The sequence below is a fragment of the Elephantulus edwardii genome, unplaced genomic scaffold, assembly GCF_000299155.1.
Source record: "Elephantulus edwardii isolate Elephantulus edwardi_28Jun2011 unplaced genomic scaffold, EleEdw1.0 scaffold00006, whole genome shotgun sequence".
NCBI lineage: Eukaryota > Metazoa > Chordata > Mammalia > Macroscelidea > Macroscelididae > Elephantulus > Elephantulus edwardii.
Genome location: NW_006399756.1, coordinates 9,636,365 through 9,650,327, shown reverse-complemented (window position 1 = coordinate 9,650,327; position 13,963 = coordinate 9,636,365). Strand labels below are relative to the sequence as shown.

Here is a 13,963-nt window from a genome sequence, read left to right as displayed (position 1 = left end):
ACCTATTTAGAAAAGTTTTCTTTTCTTTTTAATTTTTTATTCCCCTCCCACTTGCTGCTCACTTCTGTTATTCCTCCAAGACTGAGAAGCCATCTCCTCCTGTGTAATTAACTGATGCCGCAAAGCTGCTAGAGGGTCAGTGATGGTCTGGTTCTGACTCGATGGTCACAACAGTTTTTTGTGTCCTTATACCATAATTGTCCTTTTGTGACTGACTGACGTCACTCGGCATAATCTGTTCTAGTCTCATCCATGTCGTTAAGTACTTCACGAAATCTTTCCAAAGTTTTTACACAATAAAACAAAGCTTCACTCTCAGAAACCAAGCTAACTGTGTCACCAATGTCCTTTTTATCCCATCATAGAATAACCCCATCATTAATTCAATCCATTTTAAATATTTTTACATATATGCATGCGTGCATCATTTTTCATCACACACCTGGTCAATTCCTACAGTAGCCCTGTGCAAAAGATTAGAATTGTCCCACAGGGTCTCTGAGGCTGTAAATATGCATGGAAGTAGATGCTTTCCCACAGCACAGAGTGGCTGGTGGGTTCAAACACCCAACCTTCTGGTTAGCTGTGCTGTTACGAGCCACTAGGTCAAAGCCAACTCACAAATGACCTTCCAACACTCTCAGGTAAGTCACATGAGAACAGAGTGTCCTATTTCTCTCTCAGAGAAGCTGGTGAATTCGAACTGCCTGCCTTTGGGTTGGCAGTGCGTCTCCTTACCAATAGGCCAGGAGAGCTCCGTTCCCGAGTTAGTAGCCGAGTGCCCACCCACAGGACTATCATGGCTCCTTTCAGTCACATCAAAGAAGCAGAGAGTGCGAGCTCTGAGACACTTTCACCACCTAAAGTCCTTCTGGAATCCAGGTGAGCTGACAAAATACATCTGGACCATGTGATCATGAACCACATTTTTAAGCAAATAATGTGCACACTATAAATTTGAAATTTTTTTTTTGGCACACCAAGCAAGTCCTTTGTACATTTGCTTTCTATACAAACTATGCACATTTATGTGTGAATGTTTATCACATGTGCACAAACACTTTCCTGGGCTCATTATTTAAAAAAGAAAAAATTGCCACAAAAGGACAACAAATGGACTTTATATAACACACTCCGTCACCCACAGGGACTTGCATTGCAGGCTGCAAGGGGCCCCGGCCAGCTGTGCACAGTGATGGTCTGCACTCGGGTCCCTATGCTCATGTCCACTAGCTGCTCCCTGGTATAGGTGAGAAGCTGGCAAACTCCTGCCACGGCCAAGTCCAGCCCACTGCCAATCTGTGTACACAGAGGTCCTGGAACCCGGCCAGGCCTGTTTACTTATGGATCGTCCAAAGTGCTTCCTCCCTGAACCAGCCGGGATGAGCTGTGACAAAGCCCGTCTGGTCTGAAAAACCTAAAACCATGGCTACCTGGCCCTGTATGTAAAACACCGGCCAATCCCTTACGCAGATTTACACAGAAAAACTAACTCAAAGACAGGAATGTCGGGGCTCATTAATGACCATCGAACTGTCTCTCAGAGTGCTGCAGTGGGGGAAGCTGGGGGTCTCTCTCCCCTACGGGAGACAATAAGCTCTTTTATATCACTTTCTCCTCTTTGATGCTATTCTTGGAAGCTCGGTGACCATGTGCACAGGCAACACGATTCCTGTCCCTTCCTTTGGGGAAAGACCAAAACCACAGTGTCTGATTTTGAAAATTTTACTCAGCGCTTCGAAAGCAAAAGGGCAGCTCAGGGGACGGTTGTTGCCAGGCCACACCTGGGGGTCCTGCCCTGGACCCAGCAGGCTCCCTCAGCCCCACACAGCACTCTTTGTGCTCCTGGCTGGAAACCATCTCCTCAAGGGCTTTTAAAAGGAACCCAAAGCATGCAATTGAGGTGCCCCAGGCACAGCTTCCAAAAGGCCAGCGGTTCCTACACTGGTTCTCACGTTAAACAGAGGAGTGTTTGCACGAAAGCCCTTCTCCCCCTACTCACCATCCTGCGTGCAGGCCCCAAGAAGATTTATGATATTTTTGTGTTTTCCGATCATCTTCATCATCTCCATCTCTGACACCAGATCAGAAAGGTCCTTCTCTGTGGCGTCATCTGCAAACATCAGGCAGATGACACATCAGTTCCCTTCCATGAGTTCGTCTGTCATCACTGCTTGCACCCCACTGTTGTGTGCTGCTGTCAAGTCTGCTCCCCTCATGGGGACCCCCCGCACCAGGGCCCAGAACCATCTCTGTGCCGCATACGGTTCACTGGCCAAGTTTTGTAAGATCACCTGGGCCTTTCTTTTGCATCCATTTCAGTCTAGAAACTCTGCTAAAAGCTGATCAGCATGAGAGCAACCGACAAGTCTGTGCAGACACACAGCCGATACCAGTGTATAAGAGAACTGAACCAGGCATTGCAAACAGAAGGCAAGAATTCTGCCACTGAGCTATCAAAGTCCCCTGCCATCACTAAAAACAAAAAACTCACGACCATCAAGTCAAGTCCAACGCACAGTGACTCACTCTGTAAGGCAGGGCAGAACCACCACTTGGCTTTCCAAGGTAGAAGCAGCAGGCCCGTGTTTCTCTCAGAGTGACTGGTGGTTTCACACTAACCTTTCAGTGGACAGTTGAGCACTTAACAACTGAGCCACCAGGACTCCTTCCATCACCAACATACAAGAGTTGATCAAAATCTGGCTGACGCTGTGAAATTCACATTTAGAATCAGAGACTTTCCCAATCTTCTGGTCTCGGCGTCCTCATTGCTTGGTGAGGAGACCAGGATGTCACAGGAGACTGAGTCTCTGCATGTCAAACAGCTAAACCGGGGTGCCGAGTGCAGCTCTCGGGAGCTAAGGCCAGTTCTTTCATCTTTATAATCACAGACCCGTTTTCTGCCGTCAGGACATGGTACTGGTCCTCTGGCCCATCGAAGATGCTGAAAGAACTCTGAGGGCCCGAGAGAGGAGGTCTGCCAAGGTGACAGACTGAGACTACCTGCTCGCACCTTCTCAGCACTTTAAGCATTTCAGGTGGACTCCAGGGTGGGAGCTGGTGTCTGTCAGTGGTGCCACAACACCAGGGTAAGAGGGAACAGTTCTCTCCCAAACAGCAAACCCCAAGCAAAGACCTACCTCAAAACACCCCAGTTCTCCTCAGGAACTGTCACATCTCAGCAGCCAAAAACTCTGCCTTTGGTTTTTTTCTGGGGTGGAGGGTGCTGGTCACCCCAGAAAACCCCAAAAAGGAAAAGTGGACCTCCGTTGACACCCCCGCCCCCTCAGGAAGGCACGCAGAGGCTTCCTGTGCTCACTTACCAACCTGTGGGATGCAGTGAAGCCCAACACAGACCAGCGAGCGCGCACCCAAGGCCATGCTGACCTCGCCTGTCGGCTGATACGACACCAGGTGGAGCACCTCAAACCCCACCATGCAAGCTCTCTGCCAGGCATGTGGGATAACTCAGCCCCGGCCCGAAAGCTCCTTTCCTGAGGTCCCCATAACAGGATTTATAATGTGACCGTTCCCTCTAACACTTCTCCTAACAGAACACCACGGGAGGAAGAAGTTAACGGTTAAAAGTTCTTTAAGGTCTTTAGATACAGGGACGAAGCAAGATTGAAAGGTTATTGCAAAAAGAGACTCTCACAAAAGCAACTCCGTGCTTACACTTTGGGGTAACTCTTTACCCCGAAGGTTCTGGGTCAGCACCTTTCCTGTAAGTTCCTTTTAAAGTTGCTCCGTGACTCCCTCAGGCCAGCATCGTGTCTGCTAAGTTCCTCCACAACTGTGCTCCCCTTGGAATCAGTTCCCGCCAAGAGGACACCCATTTATGATGACCTTGTAGACAACAGAGCGGAGCCCTGTGGGTCCTGTGCCCCGTCTGTGATCTCTGCTCTGACTTACGTCCACTGTTGACGCTATCACGTCAACCCATCCCATTGAGGGTTTTCCTAAGTTTCTGACCCTCCACGTTACCTAACACGGCACACTTCTCCAAGTCACTGGTCGTCCTTGACTTTCTAAAATAAAGTAAGACATGCCTGCCTTTCCTTGTTTCCAAGGAACATTCTAGTCGTATATTTTAAAATACTTCTAAAGTCCTTGTGTCTTCACAAAACACCAACTTTCCAACTTAGTGAAGTAAACCAGCCAATCTCGTCTACATGAAACGATGCTGTGTGGGTTAACACATTCCACGCACATGAGAACTGGAGAGAATGAAAATCTTGGTCACCTGTAAGGAGTCAGAAACCAGAACACCAAGCCCGCTCCCATCAAGCTGGTTTCAGCTCCTAGCAACCTTCTATCAGGTTTCTAAGACTAAATCTTTATGGGAGGGGACAGCCCATCTTTAATATGTAGACCAACTAGTGGATTTGAACCACTGATCTTTCAGTTAGCAGTGCAACTCATCACACAACACACCTCAGAGCTCCACAAGGGCTCAAAGCATAATACAATTTAGAGGCACCACTCCCTAGCAACACTGGCTTTTCTTTTCTTTTTGAAAGCATGCACGGCTCAAGATAAACACTCTGTCCAAAACGCTGATTGATTCGGACAACTTGTCAACCTCCAGGTTAGTTAGGTGCCCTCTGACCCTCCTGCCATGATAAGAGTTCCACAAAAGAACGTTCTTGATAAGCTATCCCACCCTCTCCCCAGCTCCACTCACCTTTCAACATCTTTACGGCCACAGTGACTGCTTCCTTGGGCTTCTCTTTGTCGATCCCCACAGCTTCAGCCATGACCACTTGCCCAAAGCAACCTTCCCCAAGGGGTTTCCCCAGCGTCAGCCTAAACGTGGAAACAGGGATTAGCACACAGCATCTGGTGGGGGCGGTGCTGCGAGTTAGATTCCAGAACAGAATATAACAATCTTTCCGCAGCTTGTTGAAGCAAAGAGCATTTGTCATATGGAACTAATGAGACTCGGGGTACACACGCGTGCGAGTATTTTCTTAGAAACCTTTTAGAGAATGCCAATTGCTAGGGGAGCAGCTATGGAATTTCACACAGGTAGTCTTAGTTTATTTTCTTTCTGGATGGTATCTCTTGTGAGGGAAGTGGTCAGCATTCCCAAATGACCAGGAGGAGGGCATTTTAGATCCAGGGCCAATATGATATGTATAATTAGAAGGTCTCAAACGCAGAGGAAAAGAAAAAGCTCAAGCAACTCTTGTTTTCTGTGAATTGACAACTTTCAAATCACCATTCTTCAAATACTAATGGACTAGATCATCACAATTCTTGCCAACTGACATGATTAAACATTTCCCAGGACCCTTTGGAAAGGGAAGGGTAATATTTTTGGTGAAGTGGGTACATCAGAAATCCTATGGAAAATGAAAATGAATGACGAAAACCTACACCAAACCCAACAAGGATTCTAAATTCTCAAGCTCGGAAGCTGTATTCACATCATTCTAATCCCCGTATATCGTCCTCAGGCGTTCCAGCACACCAAGCATGGAGTTCTCTGGGATCCCTACGAATGCGGTTTTGTAACTTCAGCTTCCCCCAGCCCAGCTCCGAGCAGCCGTCTGTGAGCAGTACTGAGTGAAGTACACGCAGGTTTTCAGAGGCTCAGTCTCAGACTGAGAGGGCAGCATGCATTCTGCTGAGGTCATTCCGTTTCCCTCCACAGCTAAAATTAAATTTAACATCTTGGCAGAAAACAAACATTTGCATTGGAAAAATGGCTAATTTATGTCCTCCTGCCCTGCTATACAAGCACAACAATCCTTTCTTTGTGTAACTTTTGCCCCCGATCTAATAAACGGCTTCTAAATAGCCTTCATTCATTGGAAATGGGTTCCACCTTCATTTGTGTTAAACACTGTTTTGAAACGTTCAGCACTCAGATTTTCCACACTCCAGGTACCCCTGGATGGGGGCTAAAGGCCTCGCACACACAGACGCCCACTGTTGATGAGGCCTCACACCCATGGCTGGTCCTGGCCATGTCGACAACTGCCCGATTCAGGCCACGAGCTGGTCTAATCACTCACAAAGCAGCACGCTGGGAGGCTGCACAAGCAACACTCCTCCCTCCAACAGTCGACAGGCGAAGAACCAATTCCACGTTTCCACTGGGGTCTCACCAGCACATACACAAGAAACAAGTCTCAAATGGAGAAACAGATGGATGGGTGGTGAACTGGATGAATGGTCTTTTCACTCCTGTGTCTAATAGGTTGGCAATTGCTTCGATTCACAAGTTTCAGGGAGCAAGAGTTGCAACTCTGCTTGGTTTGAGTTTATGGTGCGCATGCAACTGACCAAAGAAGCTGCTGAGAGAAGACACAGGTGGAGTGTTTATGAGTGATGAATGCGAGGTGTACCTCCACAGTGTGTGTGGGTGTAGTGTGTGTGGGTACAGGGCACATGGGTGTGGTGTATGATCCTACAGTGCATCGGAGTGCAGTGGACACTCACGCATGACACTTTCTGATGGGTTTAGTGTATATGGATGTGGAGATTACGAGTGCGTGTTATATGAGTGAAGTGTACAGAGGTCGTTACAATGCATAGATGTATACAGTAAATGGGTGCAGTGGACACGAGAGTGATATACACAAGTGCACCAAATATGGGTGCAATGGATACAGGTATACTATATATATTGGTGCAGTGTGGATGGGCATTACATATATAGGTTCAGTTCTGTGGACCGAGTATATATGGGTGAAGGATGGGGTTGAAGTGTCTACGGGTGTAATGTTTGAAGCAAAATCTAAAGGGCCACGTAAACAACCTCTCCTCTGAAACAGAGCTGGCGCCATTCGGTAGCTGGAGAAAGTTAGCTCTGCCTTCCCAACTTGCCTGGAAGTGTCTTGTGTAGTTAACGCCATACTTCTCTGACACATGCTTTGAACGGTTCACAAATGTCACGATGAAGGAGGGAGCAGATATAAGCAAGCCGAAGGTTTATTCAGGTTTCCGTGTTGTAGAAATGCAAGTGGCATTTGCACACTCCGCCGCACTAAGATATCCTTACAAAAAGTAAGCAGAGCGAGTGGAAACCCTTCATGGCCTGCGCAGTCTCTTCTCAGGGGGTGAATGTGGGTGGAGCCTCCTGCCTAGAGGAAGGGGAGGTCATCAAAAATGTGTTCACTGCTTTGAGGCGAGCACATCCATCTTCTGAGGACTGAAGTCCAGAGCTCCCAGGTGATCAGACATTATGAGGGGAAAGAAAAGGAGCAGAAGCCAAAGGGTGTGTTCAGCCCCAAGAGACCTGCACTGTGACTTACACAATGGAAGACTGAGAATGGAGTGACCCACCCAAGGCTGCCCAGTCCATGGCCAACAGACTCCAATCAACAGAGTTCAATGCACATGAAGGTCAGACCTGACCAAGAAGTCCCCAGGCTACCTTCACCTTCACCTGCACCTGCACCTTCACCTTCAGCAGCTCAGGTGGCCTTGCTCAGACCTAATATCCAGTTGTAATACCAATAGGAAAACACGGTGGCCTCCTGGAAATGAGATTACCATTTGACGCTTCACAGCTAGTTATTACATGGGAAATCCTCAAGAGAAGTAACACTGGGGATCCTTCACTGGATAATTTATATTCAGCATCTAAGTGGCATCCACTTCCTAAACAACACGCCCCCAGAACCTCTGTGAACTTTGATAAATGTCGATACTTGTGGAGGGGCTTCAGGCCTTTTGTTCATAGGGTCGCTATGAGTTGTGCTCAATCCGAAGGAAATGAACAACAACAACAACAACATACTCACATTCTAGTTACTAGGAAATAAAATATTGGGTCTCTTTCACAAAATGGATTAATTCCAAGTTGATTCCATTTGACTATGTTGAAATGGTTTAGAAATTACAAAAGTGCTACCCAGACACTATCCTTTTTGGGAACCAGCCATGATTCAACATGTATCTTAGAAGAAAGTTATCAAAACAGACTAACACAAGGGATCAATTATTTCCTTTTCCAGGAATTGGCTATTTGGAAACACAATCTTTCTCACTCCTAATGACTTTGTTCAAAGACCTTTGCAGCTAAAGGAAAGGAAAGGTCACTGCAGACCCATTTATATTCTATCTACATCTCCATCCACAGTGCTCCTAGTAGAAGTAGGACTTACTTATCTCTCGGAAACTCCCACTTTGGATCCTCCGGCAATTCATACTCAGAGACCCCGGCCAGCATAGGGGTGTCCGCCGTGGAGGAGAGACGTGTTGTTATCCTCACCAGTGGGGTGTTGGAGTTCACGGAGGAGCTGGAGTCGGCCGAAACCTGGATACAAAATACAAAGATGCAGATGTAATGTTGGCTCCACTTTTGAAGGCCAGAAACCCAGCAGAGCCCAGCCAGAGTCTCTCAGTGATGAGAAGGGAGCCGACCAAAGCCATGAACTTGGCCCCAAGTGAAAAGCACTGGATTGTAATGCCTCTGTCTTCCATCCTACACAGTAGTTGATTCAATTTACAACATACAGACCCAAAGGTCAGGCTTTCAAAGAAAATCTGTATATAGTCTGTGATCAAAAAGGTCTTCTCCTGGTCCTAGTTCTTCAAGAAAACTGTGTGAAGACATGCTGATGGGCCTCCACGGAGCCATTATAGCCTTTTACCCACACACAAACAAGCCCCAGATAATCTACACTTGGAGTTACTCCTCACTTATCAATGCCATTCTTAGGAAATTTTATGGAAAAAACTCAATCAGCTCTCTAATATTCCATGTATCTTTTCCATTTAGAACAGGATATCTCAGGATCTCGGATTTGAATGTAAAAGACAGATCACGGCTGATCTGATTTTCTCTGACCCCTTTTATTCATGGCAACCTGAGAAACAAAAACGGGGCAGCAGCCTCCAGTTCCTGACATCAGAACTTCCAAGCTGGACCACAAGGTTTGCTGCTTCTCCCATCCTTCCCGGCGCTTGTGGATGGCCATGCTGGAGGTATACGGGCCACCTGTCAAGTCCAAGATCAAAGACCAGTAGACGGAAGTGGGCAAAGCATTACTAGGGAAAAATGCACACCTTTGCCCAGGCACTCGGCAGAACTCCCGTCCCACGTGGCAGTAGGCAGGCTTCACCTAGTTATTTCTTTCTTTCCTCTCACCTATTTGATTCTGTATTCAATTAAAGGGTTATTTCTTTTTAAAAAATTTATTCATTTTAATGAAAGTTTACAGAGAGTTAGGATTTCCAGTCATTCATTGTTATACTTTTCTCCCTGTCCACCCCCCCAATCACTCTCTCCTTGAAAAGGAAAAGAAAAACTCTTTCATTGTTATGTAATCCCTTCCCACAAGTTCACTCCACTATGCAGCCTTCACTCTGGACTTCTGTAATGACAAGAATACCCATTCATCTATCCCTTTTAAACAGATCTCTCCCTCATCTGTTTCAATGCAATAGACATCATTCCTGCCCTCTTTTTCTGTTTTCCCTCAACCATAATGTCAGTCCCATTTTACAACAGTGGCCCTATGTAATATTTGTCCTTTTGTGACTGAGATATTTCACTCAGCATAATGTCCTCCAGGGTCACCCATTTTGCATAAAACTTCATAAGTTCCTTGTTTTTCAATGTAGCATAGTATTCCATTATGGGAATATATCAGAGCTTCTCTATCCATTCGTTTGTTGATGGGCACTTGGTTTGTTTCCAGCTCTTTGCTATTGTGAACAAAGCTGCAATAAACGTGGGTGTGCATATATCTGCTTGTGTGGCAGTGATGGTTTCTTTAGGGTAAATTCCCAGCAGTAGAACCGCTGGGTCAAATAGTATTTCTATTTGCAACTTTTTGAGAAGGCACCATACAGCCTTCCACAGTGGTTGCACCATTTTACACTCCCACCAGCAATGAGTAATGGTTCCAGTTTCTCCACAACATCGCTAGCATTTGATGTTTGCTGTTCTGTTAAATTTTGCTATTCTTACTGGGGTGAGATGATATCTCATAGTTGTTTTGATTTGCATCTCTTATAGAGCTAGGGATTTTGAACATTTCTTCATGTGTTTGTTAGCCATCTGAATGTCTTCTTTGGTGAAGTGTCTATTCACCTGTGGGCATATCCTGTGCCCATTTATCAACTGGGTTATTTACCTTTATCTTGTTGTGGTGTGTGAGTATTTTATAAATTCTAGATATACGTCTAAAGGGTTATTTCTTAAATATATCATCTTCCCTTTGCCAGTGGTTGTGTTAGAAACTATGTTACTGCCCACCTGAATGCCACCTCTAAAGGTCACGAGGCATTTCTAGTAAAATCAGAGGTTCCTAGAACAATGACTTATTCTTAGTTGTGAACACAAGAGCTAGAACAAAAGGTCAAATAGGACCCTTCAGAGCAGCCCACCAGGCCACCTTTGGTTCTGTCCAGTCACAACTGCCCAGCTCATCTGTGAACATCCCAGCTGTGCTTACAAATTCCTTTTAAATCAAAGTAGCTACAAATGACTCCCAAAAAACAACCGAGTTAGGATAAACTTATAACTATTCTCAGGAGAAATCCAGGTGTGCTTCAACGGATCACTCTCACAGGGAGAACCATAATTCTCTTCTTTGCAGACCTAGACACTCCTTAACATAGGCAGAAAACTAGGCCGAAAGACACAATGCCCCAGAAAGATACCACAAAAACCGAAGCCACAAAACCTTTGAAGATAACCTTATTTGGAACTAGGGTCTTTGCATATGGAATCACGTTAAGATGATATCACTAGGGTGGGCCCTAATCCAGTATGACTGGTGCCTTAACAGGAGGAAGAGAGACCAGAGAACGAGGAGAACACCATGTGATGGCAGAAGCAGAGGCTGGAGCGATACATCTGCAAGCCAAAGAATGCCAAGGATTGTGGGCAACCCCCAAAACAGAGGAAAAGGCCTGGAAAAAACTCTCACTGGAGACTTTCGAGAAAGGATAGCCCCGCCAACATCTTGATTTCAGACTTCTAGTCCCCAGTTACTGGGAGAAAATAAACTTATTTTGGTTTATAAACCACCTCAGTGGGGTTTGTGGCAATTTGTTACACTAGCCCTCGGGCACTCAAATAGAACCCACGAGTGAACAGAGACAAACAAAAATTAAGAACAGAAAGTTGGTTTCAGTATTAAAACCAAGAAGCAGGCAATTTTTTAACAGCATTTCTATTATTTTTTTCCAACATATTAAAGTACATTTCTGAGCGCTCTGAGCTGTCTCTGGCAGAGAAAAATATTCCAAAGTTTATTATGCAGATAGTATATGTTTATTCATTGGGAATACAATAACTTTGCAAGGAAGAATGAGGAACTGCTTTGGAGCTGCGAGGGGTCTCTTGGGAAATGTGGGCTCTGAGAGGCTGAGTGCCTCCCACTCAAGGGTTCAAGTCATGGGGACAAAAGGCGGATCCAAGGGGTGACTTCATGAGAGGGACCCCCTCAATGACAAGGACCAGGCAGGAATTCCCTGGGGCACAACAGCCACCAACCTCAGGTTCAATTCATAGACTGCACATGTAACTCAGCTTCACTGGACAGAGCTGACCTCATGTCGGAGCAGACCGGAGACTGGTCACTTCCACATCCTCAGGACTTCCATGGGTTCCACTATCATGCAAACATGCTAAGCCCCATCACAGAGAAGGGGACCACAAAGACTTAAGGATTGTTCCTGGCGTTAGGTGCCATCGAGTCGACTATGACTCAGTGACTCTATAAACAACAGACCTGACCCATGCCCTGCCCTGCGCCATCCTCATGATCTCTGTCCTCCTCAAGGCCACTGTGGTCATTACAGTGGTCAATCCGTCTCATTGAGGGTCTTCCTCTCTTTGCTGACTGTCTTACCTTTCCCAACATGATATCTCTTTACAAGGACTGGTTCTTCCTGAAAAGCTCACAGCAAGTGAAATGGCATTTCACCACTCCTACCTCTAAGAAGCACTCTGGCTACACCTCCTTCAACACAGATTTGCTGGCTCTTCTGACATTCTAGATAAATTCCACACCAGAAGTCAAAGCCAGACCAGCAGTGACTGTGGGGCACAATACCAAGTTCAGATTGAAGTTGAAGAAAATTAAATTATGTCCTCAAGAGGCAAAATACGACCTTGAATGTATCCCAAGACTCAAAAGTGGGGTTGGCCAAAGCTGCTAAGCACCGAGTTAGTGCCAATGCACAGATTCTGTCTATGGCAGAACAAAACACTGCCCAGTACTGTTACATCTTCACAATCATTGCTACATTCAAGTGCATTGTAGTAGACACGGTGTCAAGCCACCTCTTTGAGGGTCTTCCTCATTTTTGCTTACCAAGCTTGACATCTTTCTCCAGAGATTGTACTTTTCCAGATAACATGACCGAAGAAGACACCTCCCCAAATTGTAATGCATCCTCAGCTCCTGTCGCATCAGGATCAAGAGCTGTGGAGGCAAAGGGGTTCTGGGAGGTTGGTGTTATTAAAAGCAAAGGTCATCGAATGAAGGCTGCACAGTGAAGTGGACTTGGGGGGAGAAACTGCATAACAATGAAAGAGTTTTTCTTTTACTTTTCAAAGAGAAGAGCGAATTGGGGGGGAGGGGCAGGAAGAAAAGTGCAACAATGAATGAATGGAAACCTAAGTTTTTGTAAATTTTCATTAAAATTAATTTTTTTAAAACCCCAACACAACAGAGGTCATCTGGGAAGTTCTTCCACGTGAACTGACAAAAATCTCTACCTATCAGGAAAACTGATGTCTTTGAGCTGTGATGCTGGAAAAAGCACACCCAGACGTGTCTTGGAGAAGGTGCAGCGGGAGTGCTCCTTGGAGGCAAAGAAGACACAGCTTCCTCTCACATCCTTTGGGTATGTTGTCAGGAGAGGCTACTCCTTGGAAAGGGACATCATACTTGGAAAGGTGGGGGCAGGTGAAAGCGAGGTAGACCCTCAACCAGATGAACTGACACCGTGACTGCAGCAGTGGGCTCAAGTATGTCCGAAATGCATGGAATAGGACAGGGTTCAGCTCCGCCGTGCTCACAGGCTCACTGTGGGTCACACTTGACCTGTCAGCACCTAACAACAACATCACAGTGACAACTTATATTTAAAGATTATGAACAAAAAGACTCAGCCCACTGAGTAAAGATGGGCCCAGTAAAGGTGGTGAGACAGCGGTGGCCCAACACAGCTGTAGTCAGGCAGACTCCACACGCCAGACTCCTCCTGTAAGCTGCCCGCAAGGCCTATTAGCACTGAACTAGCAAAGTCCCCAAATTCCACCATCAGAATGTCTTGAGATCAACAAAGATGAGAAATTGACCAAGAGCTCACTGGACGGGAAGGGGGTCAGTGCTGGGGGGAAGGAACTATTATTCAAAGCCAGAGATCTTCCCTACTCCTGTCCCTTGTCCGTCCAAATCCACTGCTCTCAGCAACGCACTTACAAAGCACAACGTAAGCAAGCAGCTCTCCCGTGGTAGAGACACACACCTGACACAGGACGCCAGGAAGGATCAGAAGAGACTTAGTAGCAGGTCTCTTTTTGGGAAAGAGTGATCAGGGGTTGGAGTTGAGAGAGAAAATACTTACCTCAGAACTTTCCAGACATTTGCATTTTACTAGTTTATACACATTCCATTCACATTTTAGAAGAAGCACTTTCTTTTAAAACAGCAATTATACGTTAATGATAATTAGAATTTAAGAGAAAGTCTTGAGTCTTATCATCAGTGAAATACATTGATTTCAACAGTGAGTTTAAAACCACAAACAAACCACCACCCAGGCAGATACATGCCCACCCATGTTTATAGGGGCTTTGTTCACAATAGCAAAGAGTTGGAAACAACCTAAGTGCCCATCAACAAAGGAATGCCTAGAGAAGCTGTGGTATAACCCACAATGGAATGCTATGATGCATTGAAAAACAAGGAACTCATGAAATATTATTCAAATCCTGGAGGACATTATGCTGAGTGAAATATCTCAGTCATAAAAGGACAAA

The 13,963-nt window shown here is 45.8% G+C and overlaps 1 protein-coding gene across 2 annotated transcripts in view; it reads right to left on the bottom strand.

The window, feature by feature from the left end:
- The window catches only part of FGFR2 (fibroblast growth factor receptor 2), a 127,343-nt gene that overhangs the window by 22,746 nt on the left and 90,634 nt on the right, over positions 1 to 13,963 (bottom strand). For both annotated transcript variants that reach the window (XM_006879892.1, XM_006879891.1), the window contains exons 7-9: positions 8,121 to 8,272; positions 4,688 to 4,809; positions 2,003 to 2,113 (exon numbers count right to left, since the gene is read on the bottom strand). In XM_006879892.1, coding sequence (XP_006879954.1) covers positions 2,003 to 2,113; positions 4,688 to 4,809; positions 8,121 to 8,272 — 385 coding nt within the window. The remainder of the gene's footprint in view (positions 1 to 2,002; positions 2,114 to 4,687; positions 4,810 to 8,120; positions 8,273 to 13,963) is intronic.